Source organism: Schistosoma haematobium, chromosome 6 (assembly GCF_000699445.3).
Source record: "Schistosoma haematobium chromosome 6, whole genome shotgun sequence".
Classification (NCBI taxonomy): Eukaryota; Metazoa; Platyhelminthes; class Trematoda; order Strigeidida; family Schistosomatidae; genus Schistosoma; species Schistosoma haematobium.
This window is the reverse complement of record NC_067201.1, coordinates 16,229,456-16,240,503: the sequence shown is the minus strand read 5'-3', so window position 1 is coordinate 16,240,503 and position 11,048 is coordinate 16,229,456. Positions and strand designations below refer to the sequence as shown.

The 11,048-nt window shown below is 34.0% G+C and overlaps 1 protein-coding gene across 2 annotated transcripts in view; it reads right to left on the bottom strand.

The window, feature by feature from the left end:
• Positions 1–3,021: 3,021 nt before the first annotated feature.
• AP3D1_1 (AP-3 complex subunit delta-1) overlaps positions 3,022–11,048 on the bottom strand; it is a 33,863-nt gene continuing 25,836 nt past the window's right edge. The window contains exons 19-23 of one of the 2 annotated variants that reach the window (XM_051216964.1): positions 9,888–10,082; positions 8,518–8,775; positions 6,793–7,096; positions 5,167–5,255; positions 3,022–4,108 (exon numbers count right to left, since the gene is read on the bottom strand). In XM_051216964.1, the coding sequence (XP_051065597.1) occupies positions 3,998–4,108; positions 5,167–5,255; positions 6,793–7,096; positions 8,518–8,775; positions 9,888–10,082 (957 nt within the window). In that variant the 3' untranslated portion in view covers positions 3,022–3,997. Of the gene's footprint in view, positions 4,109–5,166; positions 7,097–8,517; positions 8,776–9,887; positions 10,083–11,048 lie in introns of both variants that reach the window. The other variant, XM_051216965.1, reaches the window with a different exon arrangement.

The window sequence follows — 11,048 nt, the reverse complement described above, 5'->3', positions numbered from 1 at the left end:
TACTGTGGAACAGCGTCTAGTTGATATCTTGAAATACCGGTGATTACCTTGGTGATGGATTCACGCAAGCCATCAGTACTTTCTTTCCTCAAATAGCTATTCTGTGTGTATTTAATTTGTATTATGAACTGTCGACTGTTGGAATATTGGAAAATGGGTGGAACTTGTAAGTTGTTTTGCTTTAAATAAACACTGAATATCGTAAAGGTAAATGAAACGGGAAAGTTGGTGTCGTTATTTTTTTTCAAGCGTATAACTACACGGCAGACTGCTCAAAATTCTAGACCTATTTCTCTACCGAGCAGTGCCAATCGGATCAAATTATACTTGTTTTAAAAGAAAACAGTTCTTGGACAAGAAACGTACTGGGTAAGCGAATACAGGCGTTTTGCTTTATTCACGTTAGTTGAATAGTAGCCGTATAACGGTGTAGGTGTCAAAGGGAGACCGGGTTTTAATAGGGAAGGGTACCGGCGACATAAGTGAAGGATTTACAACCGAGAAGTGATTACAAACAATGAGTGGTAAACGTAGCAAACCCACAAAGTTTTGGCCATATGCCAAATATGATTATAAATGCCTATTTAGATGTATATGAATAAAACAATTTATAACTACATTGTTATGTCCTCAGCGCCATCAAATATCACGTGGCTAAGTCGCCAACTGAAAGACCGACTTACATGACCTTGTGACGCGTTAACCGGCACGAGCAGCCTAGAGTCCTCACTGGTTCTCGCCATAACTTACGAATAATAAATCGTATAACAGTAGTCTGAAGGTCAAATTGGGATGTATAGTAAGAGAAATATAAATACTATGTAGTCTTAAACATCAATGGGAAAATTCGGACGAACATTATAAAGCGAATTTACACTTCACCCCATTGCACAAGCTGGTGGCTTTCGGGATTCAGTAGCTAAGTAGGTGGCGCGATGGTGTTTGAAGCGGGCGGTGCCGGGTTCAAGTCCCGGGGTGAAGATGCGTCCGACTGACGAGTTTCAAGTAGGACGAAACGTGCTTCCAAGATTCCTCTGCTAGATATCACCCATCATTGCTTGTGACTTAAGGCAATCCGCAAATATGCCAATAAGAGATTGGTCAATTGCAGTCCTAAACATCAATGGGAAGATTTAAACAAACAATACAAAGTGAATTATATAGTCTAGTTACTTGATGGTCATACAATAAGAATACACGTAACTATTTAGGAGCAGTTTTATTGTGGCCTGTCAACTAGGGAATCATAGTAAGCATTCACTGGACATGACTAAGGTTATTAGCAATGTTCATTGGGTGTGTCACACTCAAAACCTTTAGTTATTTTCCCGTCTCTTGGTAGGTGAGTGCTGGACACTTTCTGCGAATTTCATTCCAAGCTATTGGAGCTGTCCAGAAATACTTGCTATGAGCATGTCTACTTTACCACAGCTCGACATCCCAGATGAGAAACACAAATGTAGTTAAAGTCCGTGGCATTTTTTTACGAAAACAAGCAGCGCCCATTCGCAAGGCGGGGAAATAAACGAAATCCCCAGTTACGAAACGCTCAGTTGAAAACGTGGCAGCTAATCTCGGACCCAGATGGCTGTTTTGACGTCTCAGCAAATGACACTCACCACCAAATCAAATATATCTAGGTCTGGAGATGGTACGTTAGGTCTCTGAGTCATAATTCAGTTGTCCTTAAATGAGTTCGAGAAATTGCGTGAGTGATTGAATATAACCAAAGATGTATTTAATTTTATTTTACTTGGTTGATACACATGATTTTGAGTTTGCATCTAAAATGAACAGACTGATTTTAGCTAATGAGCCGTTGCGAACCATTTCAAAACTAAATTGATTTCAGCTATTCTCAAAATAAAGAAAACTTCCTATATAGATACAGGGTTTCGCACTTATTCTCAGATATTTTATTGGAGACAGTTTGGTTTGGTTATTACTTTTTATAAGAACTGTTATATTCCGTACTATTGTCAAATCTCAGTAGAAATTGCAGTGAAGGATGGTATTCTTCAGATTTATTTCATTTGTTGTACTGTGTCAAAGTTTTCTAAAAATGAGAATGCTGTATTCTCCAATTTCTAAGCATTGAGATATGATCGTATTTCATCATGTGACAGTTTTGATTATTGGATGCTTGAGCCAAGATCAATTCTAAACATCATGATCCATCTGCAGCGCTAGTAGATAGATTGAAATAACATCAAATTCCTGTATAGATTTTATATAAGCGCTAATACTTGTACTCTATTTTCTCTTGTTGTTCCGATTTTCATATATTTTCTTATTGGCGTTCTGATTTGAGACCAGCCATACATGATACCATACTAATTAGTAGTAGCATTTATAAACGCCGATCAACGGACTTATTTTATTTACTAACAGTCGTAAATTTATATTCTCTATTTTAGAATAGATGCATGTGCCTCTAACTGGACTATTTTTCTTTTGGTTATCATCAACTTGAAATAAAAACCAACTTGGTAAGGATTTATCGCAAAGCGGATTGCTGAGCTAATCTTTAAGTGGCGACCAATATCATGTTCATCTAATCTTCTGGTGCTGATTGGATTCGATTAGGCAAGTTGCAATGCGGTCACTAGTTTGACTGACTGGACATTGCGCGCAGTATATTAAGATGTAAGATGGTTGAAGGTTATGATAAGAGATTGAAACAATTCATAAACTATTATGTTAAATAAGTATTATGGTGCGAAATAATTGATTGGTGCATATTTTGATGCATAAAAATAATTCAGAAAGGGTTTTTTGTGAATAGTATAGTAATTTAATAGTTGAGATTAACTGATTCATGATCTCAACTATAAAAATAATTGTTAGGTGATTGGTGGTAGTCGGCAGAATACCATGGACGTAGAGGTTTTGTGCTATACGGCACTTAGTGGCAAGGTTACAGATAAATCATAAGTTGAGTGTATAACTTATCATATCACATATACTCATATTTCGAAATTCTTACATAATTTATCGCAATAGATTTTATTCAAGATTGTTGATTTGTTCTCTTTCAATTATTATGTTAAATTTAGGCACAAAAATGATGAATAGTTTATAATATTGCATTAATAAAAAAGAACTCTTATTAATATTACATGGAGTAATCAGATGCTTAATAGTTTCTAATTCTTCTTAAAAAAAAAATAAACATTCTACACACAGTTGAATTATTTCATCCAGATAACTGTAACGTACTAAGATAAAGTGTTAATCTATACACACACACACTAGTTACCCGAAGAGAAATGTAAACACATAGAAAGTAAACACTAGACAAATCATCAATAGGAATAAATAAAAGAAATGAAAAGGGAATTTGTATGCGAAACGGTGAAATAAAAGAATACAGACAACGAAGAGGGGAGAGATAGAAAGCAGAGTACCGCAACTTTCATATTGATGAGTATCAATCAAAGAAGACTAAAAAATTACCTAAAGAGAAAACAAGACAAACCAATGGAAATCATGAATAGCGACAATATTAATAATAATATACGTGTGAACAAAAAAATCACCCTTATATTGGTCCAAATATCAAAGACGCAATAAAATATACACATTTTAATATCTGAAAGACACCATACGTATGTATATATAGGATAATCGAAACAACAAAACTACATGAATGCAATCAAAAATACATGGTAAACGCATTAGATCACAGTTAGCTAGGAATCGTTGATAGGCAAATCATAAATATATATGTATATAAAAGGACAATCAAAATAGGAATAACGATACATATATGTTCGTGTAATAAGTTATCATCGTCACAAGTAATATTGTATATCAAAATAAGACAAACAACATCAACACAGAGTAGTCGTGAAATTAAAAAAACTCGAATCACAACAGAGGAATATTAACAATCGAAAAACAGATTGTAGGATAAGTTTAAGAAAAACCAATAGAAGAGAAAGTAGAAGAAACGAATGATACACTATTACATATATAGTGATATAAATACATTATGTCATAGGTCGAATTTGATCTGTTTGACTAGATTTGTTAATTGTGCAACACATGAATGCACCGCATCCTCCTTGGTAGATCGAATATCGATTCGTATTGTTCCAGTAGTAAACTATGCAGTGAGAGACATAACAGGAATTAACACAGATTGATGAGAGTTACAAATATACGTATCTATTTTTAAGCCAAAAAATTCGGCGAAGTAACTTATTTGCTGAATAGTTAAAAGTAAAATTGGCAGAGATAAACTATGCTGACAACCTGAAGCGATTCCAGAAGTTACATGGAACGTAAAATTTTAATATGATTTTACCAAGAAGCACCGTCCCTAACAGACTTCTTTGCCCAATAATATAGCGGGTCGTACAACAATCTCGTCTCTAAACTTCACACATTCATTGGATATCTTTAGCTAGCCATAGTTACGTGAGATGCTACCTTTCAAGAGTCCAAGGTCCTGTAAGTGATCAACAACTATCTAAATGAGCCAAAATACGAAATCTAATTAAAACTAGGGTTTCTAGCAGTAGACTATCCGTAAGTGTATTCTGAAAATTGTTCTTCAATTAAACAATCGCTAAGTTCATTCTGATTGACCTTTTTATTAATTTTAAGGTTGTCTATATAGTGTGGTTCTATTATATAATTAAATGATGAATCAATCGATTCCAGACAGACTCGGTGGTTTTGCGCCAAATTCAAAAACAACGACAGATAACTAGTAATTTCTTCAGACTTATGCAAGAATTTAGTAAAACCTACCAATGTTTGGTCACTGAGACACTTAAACTTGAGATATAGAGACCAGGGAAGTGATCATTACTTCGAAGCTTTAAAGGTTTTTAATATTTAAAACCAAAGAAGTGTATCAGTATTCATCTATATGAATATTTTCATCCCATTTTTAACCATTACTTTTAGCCCTAAACTATCTCCTAATCTTAAACCTAAACATGAGACTTTTTGTGAAGATAATCCTCCTTTTTCAACGATCGATAAAAGCACAATATCTAGCATTTTCGAACATATTTCTGTTCATTTAGTAGGTGAGTCCTGTACATAAGAATGTGATTTTTATTGGAGTATGAAGTATAGATCTGGAGAAACATTCTAATCGCCAGTAGTTATCGATAAGATGAGAAAAAAGCTGCACGCTAACTGAAAACTTACGGATATTTTCATTAAGATGCATAACGGTTCTCTGAGTGGAATGTATTCTGTGTAGAGTGAAGCGGCACGATTATTCAAAGACTCAATCACTACAAATTAATTGTACATATAAATAAAAATACATTCATGAAAAAAAAGATGAGCTCGACGAAAATGTACACCTGAGCATTTACTATTAAATATTGGACAAAATACGAGGGGAATGAAACCTAAGAACGGTTAATATCTTCAACTTTTTGATGGAGTTTTGTTCTCTGAGCTGGATGGTTTGGTCGTGGAGCTTTCATCGTTCTTCTGAACGGCATCATCAGCACAAACTTCAGATAGACTTTTATCTGAAAATCATCCACCTGAGCTACAAATCTCCATAATCTCAATATCTTCATCTATCTATGTAACTTGTAATCCGTTTTGTTTGCATTAAAACTACTCTTCTTATGGTGCTCTACTGTCAGAATAGAGAGGTAGACTAGTGATGATAAAACAACCGGCTTGCAATCAGATCGCAACTTTGAAATCCGTCACATCATCTATTGAGGCTTGATCAGTCATTACATCAACAGTGAAATAATTCAAAACCTAGTACATTAATCTATAATTGATAAACGAATTATGATTACTTTATCCAAATGTAACATAGAAGACATCAATAATTCAGCAATCATTAGTATATATAATTTGAATTATCATTATTTCAAATCATCGGGATGAAGTATCTCAATTTATTACCATTAGTTACTTAGTACTTAGAATTTAACTACAAACATATTACAGAAAAACACTGTTCAGCTGAGATAAGTAAAAATACAGATTACTGAGATTTCAAGTATAATGATGTCATGTTAGTTAAATAAATTCTGGAGAAAATTTAGCAATAAATAGTGTAGCCAATTAATGATCAAAAACAGATTGATGATCTAAGACTTCGAAGCAGTTAATCTAAGAGAGAATCGTTCAAACAAAGAGAAGATTGACGACTTACGTAAATCCTAGTCAGCATAGAGTAAGAAGAAAAAACAACTCATGATCCGGATTCTCAAACAATCAAGTCACAACTACGATATGCTCTTATAAAATGCAAAATACAAACATATAAATATGAGGTTGTCAACGTTTAAAAAAAATAATTAGGTTGAATATAATTCATGCATATTGGTTGTCTGAATTAGAATGAAACTAGAATCATGGATCCCACTGTTAGCCACTATCCAACTCCGCTTATAAAATTGAATGTAAGTTGTTTGTTACTGACGATTAATTTGTAAAAGAAAAAAAAAGATTAGATTTCACAAAAATAGCTCTACACAAAATGCAATCATCATAACATTGATCATTGAGATTTTCTTTAAAGTGCAAAACCTAGTTTCAGGTTGTCATACTAACCAACTTCAAGCATAGCATTGGCACTTAAACGATGGCATAAAAATATATACATATTTATAAATAATCTAATCTTTCTTTGAAATAATTTTTGCATCATACTAATATTAGTCACAGATGTAAAATGAGATATTATCATCAAAACTGACATTTCATATTGTTTAAAAACATCTTCCATATCCATCAACACAACGGTGAATACATACACATAACAGATCCTTTCCTTTAGACAATTAACTCACTTACCTAAACATGGTATCTTCTTTTCAAGTACAGATATTATTTGTGCAAAAATTTTATTTGTATGCATTATTAGAGAATTAGACTTTTCTGATTGACGAATAATTGACAATAAACTAGGACAACAAATTTTTGCTGATTGAAATGAATTCAATTCACCGGTTGACAAAAGGGAAGTGAACATGTCAGTATTTATTACTGATGATGATATACAGAACTTAGTTTCAGGTATAGATATATTATCATTGTTACTACTAATAATGGATTTATTACAATATGGAACGGATGGTATTGGTGAATTATCAGGGGACTGAAATAAAAATGAAAGACAAAGAACAAACCGTAACAAGTTATATTACAAATAGCATTAAAGATTACATCGAGATACACCTAGCAATCAAGGGATAAGGAGACTAGGTAAAACATAATGTACGACAAGCCAGATGCAAGAGTCGATAAGCTAGAAATGAGTAACTCAATATATTTACCTCAACCAGATGGCTATCATCCACATGTTTAGTATCTGGAGATGTTATGGACACCTGTAAATACGCACATACGCTGCATATACCACCTATAAAGCAAATGTGAATCTAAATATAGTCTATCTTAACCATTATGGTTGACCTGATCGTCAGTGGCTAAAATGGCGTCTGAGTAATTAAATTAGATAGTAGATCATACCATATTGGTTCTCTAATTTAGCTTAAATTCTAACGACATCCAACTTAATATCTGTTCAGAATGATTACAATCAATGAATGGATAATCCAAAGATACAATAAACGATAATATATGTGGTTATTGTGACGAAATTTACGTAGGATGAAAAGACTGCAGGCTACATAATAGAGTCAATTAGACTTTTTTTGCGTGAATATGTAGTTAGATTACGTAATCGTAGAACTACTAAACTTGACAAGATGTTACAAGAATATGAAACAACATTCAAAGAAATAGATAATCAACTAATTAATTTATTTATTACTTGAAGTTAACAAACTACGAAATGATAACTAGATGAAAACTTACAGACACTAGGAATGACGAACAGTTGATTCGCCTTAAAATGAGAGTCCTTAGCAGTGTGAAACCTTGAACACTTAAGCTATCAAACCTATAATTCCTAGGTCTTATATTGGAATGTCTGTGTATTGAGAAGAGGAAACCACTATAGAGCAGTTCTTGGTTTTCTCCAACTGGAGTTCGCATTCAGTAATGAAAACTGACTTCTGATTCGATAATTACAACAAACTTATGATCACCTTATAATTAAGATTTTTTATAAAAAAAAACTTGGTATGATGGCAAAACAAGGTCCTGGTACTTGATATAATTTTATACTGGATACTAGATACTTAAATCGATGAGACTAAACACTTGGCTGGGGATTGAATCAATAGACATCCTTTCAAGTGATACGTTTTTACCGAAAGCCAAGCAAGAGTTCAAATGAAGACTAGGACTAAAGTGTATTATCATACAATAAGAAGCAGTCAAGTTTACATATGAGATGGTCTTTTACATTTCGTTTAGCCTATCTATCTTCGTTATTGGGTCGGTTACAGTTTACTTTCACTTGACAGTATAACTATCATTAGTACGGTAAGCATAATTTATTCTCTACAGAATCAAATGATAAATAGACATTTACAGTAAAATTACACTATTTCGTGACATTTATTTAATTAAGTATTCATGTTTTCAAGGTAATAGAAAAAAATAACATACTTGTTTGTTTTTACTATTATTATCATTATAATTATGATGATGATGAGAATTTAATGATGATTTCAAACGGACCTTTTTTGATGATAATATTTCAGTTTGTTTTATATCTGAGTCGAATGCTTCATAGCCTGATCGATGATAAGTTGTATTATTATCATTGTTATTCAATAAATTCTCATGATTAATATTTTCGGAAGATCTTGATTCATTGACTAGTTGATGATTATTATTCACCATTTCTTTATTCATTTTATGGTGCTTACATGTGAACAAAACACAAAACAAAAATTGGTTTAGTAAATAAGTAACCATTCGAGGATATATCAAATAAAGTTTAATATCCCAGTCCGTTCGCCCTCTTGAAATACTCTCACTTGGCCACGCGTATATAGCCTTTGCCAGGGATGTCCTACTCACTGCCTTCTCGTGGCATTACTGTTGTTTACGAAATTGAGAGGACGAAAAGTGAATGTCCGGCGCTTTAACCGGATTGGTACACACGGAGAGTCCACCTAGGGAAGTTGAAAAAGTCTGATTCTAAAGCAATAGTGCACATGGGCTCCAGGATCTTGAGGGAACAAATGGCGTATGAACCAATCGTTGGTAACCGGCTACCATGGGACTGCATCTCCTTACATTGTTCCACTGCCTTGTGGATCAGACCTTCAGGTCGAAGGCTCCGGGTGTGGCCCCCTAAGAAAACCACCTGCTTCGGTTTGAGCACCCGAGCAGTATCACAACCCTCACACAAATCGAATGGGATTTGTGTGGCACATATGTATTTGGTGCCGCCTTGTACCAATATCTATGTGTTCAAATAAATAATAAATAAATATGTCGGCAATAAATTGTGGTTGCTATTTGTTTTCATACTTTATTATACAATAAGAATATAGAGATTACGACAGACTGAATGAAATTAGTTGAGTCGATCAACAGAATCCCATGGACACTAAAATGGCTAAACAAAGATGACAGTGGTTACTACTCAAGAATTAGTTAATTGTAAATATCTCAGTGCTACAGGAGGTCATTAGCGTCTTGAATAACCATGTAGAAAGATTCGAGACTGTGAGTGACACGGAATCCGATTCACCAATGAGCATTAGTTCCCTGAGATTGCGACTAAATCTTGCTGAAGGGCAGTAACTAGTATGAAACCAAAGTCCAATATTAACTAAGGAAACATTTAACGTTAGACACCATTTGTCACGAACTTTTTTAAAGTTTTGGACAAAATGAAAGTAGACATCTGTAACTACATACCGTGTCATTATTCTTCTTCAATGGGATAACAATGGGTCTCTTTTATGATGAAAGAGTAATATTTATTTATTTACAGAAAAGGATAATTTCAGTTGAACACTTACTTTAGACGATAATTTTGAAGACTTCTTTGGTGAAGTCTTGTGAATTGTCGAATGTTTACTATGTTGAGATGGGATAGAATGTGGCAATTTATTGTTATCTTGTGTAATAATATTATCCAATACAATATTTAGTCGGTGATGTGGATCATTAGCGTTTTCAGTATCACTTGGCGATTCATTATCTATGGACACTCCCTGAATATTGACGGTAATAAACGAAAAGGAATGAAGAATGACCCAATTTCTTCCAAAATGTATTGTATATTACAGGTAGGGTTGTCAATATGGCATACATTTACTATGTATGTACATGAATGAAAAGTTTATACAACAGGCCCCTCTTCAAATGCCTTGGTATAGCCAAGGGTGAGGAGAGTTTTTTTTCTCCCGAAACCCTCTAATACGGTCATGCATTTATAGGCTTCGCTATAGAAGTAATACTCAAAGCCTTCACACGGAGAGGGTGTATTTTACGAAAGTGAAAGGACAAAAAGCGGATGTTTGTTGTTTAAACTGGATTACGGAGGTGTATAGAGTGTCTGTGTAGAGAAGTTGGAAAACCCTGATTTCGAACCAATAATGTAAATGGGCTCCAGGATCCTAAAAGAATGAACGAAGTATGAATCTACTTATGGTTAACGACTACCAAGGGATGGAAGCTATCGACGTTTATTGACTGACTTGTGGATTAGATCGTTGGGTCAAAGACTTGGGGAATGGCACATGAGGAAAATCGACCAACTTCGGTTTAGGAGTGCTGACAGTATCCTAGCTCGCATGCAAATTTTACCTCATGTGGAGCACAAAATGTTTGGTTCTCAGCAGTATCAGATATTATGTGAATTGAATAAATAAATAAAAATGGATATTACAGAAATGACTATTTGCAAAGATAGACAACATAGGACCTGGGACGAAGGTGTATCGGTTTAATTGGCTACATCTTACACCAAAACAACAAGGGATGAGATGATCATAATAAAAAAGTGCAAGAGAATAGTAATGGATAGCTTAGCGTAGGAAACACGGTTCAAATAAAAAAAGTGATAACTATGAAATAACGGATGCAACTACGACAATGGGGCAGTTTTTGCCATTTCATTCATTACCACTGTGATTCCAACTTGTTTATCAAGGAATAAATGAAACATAATGAAGGCT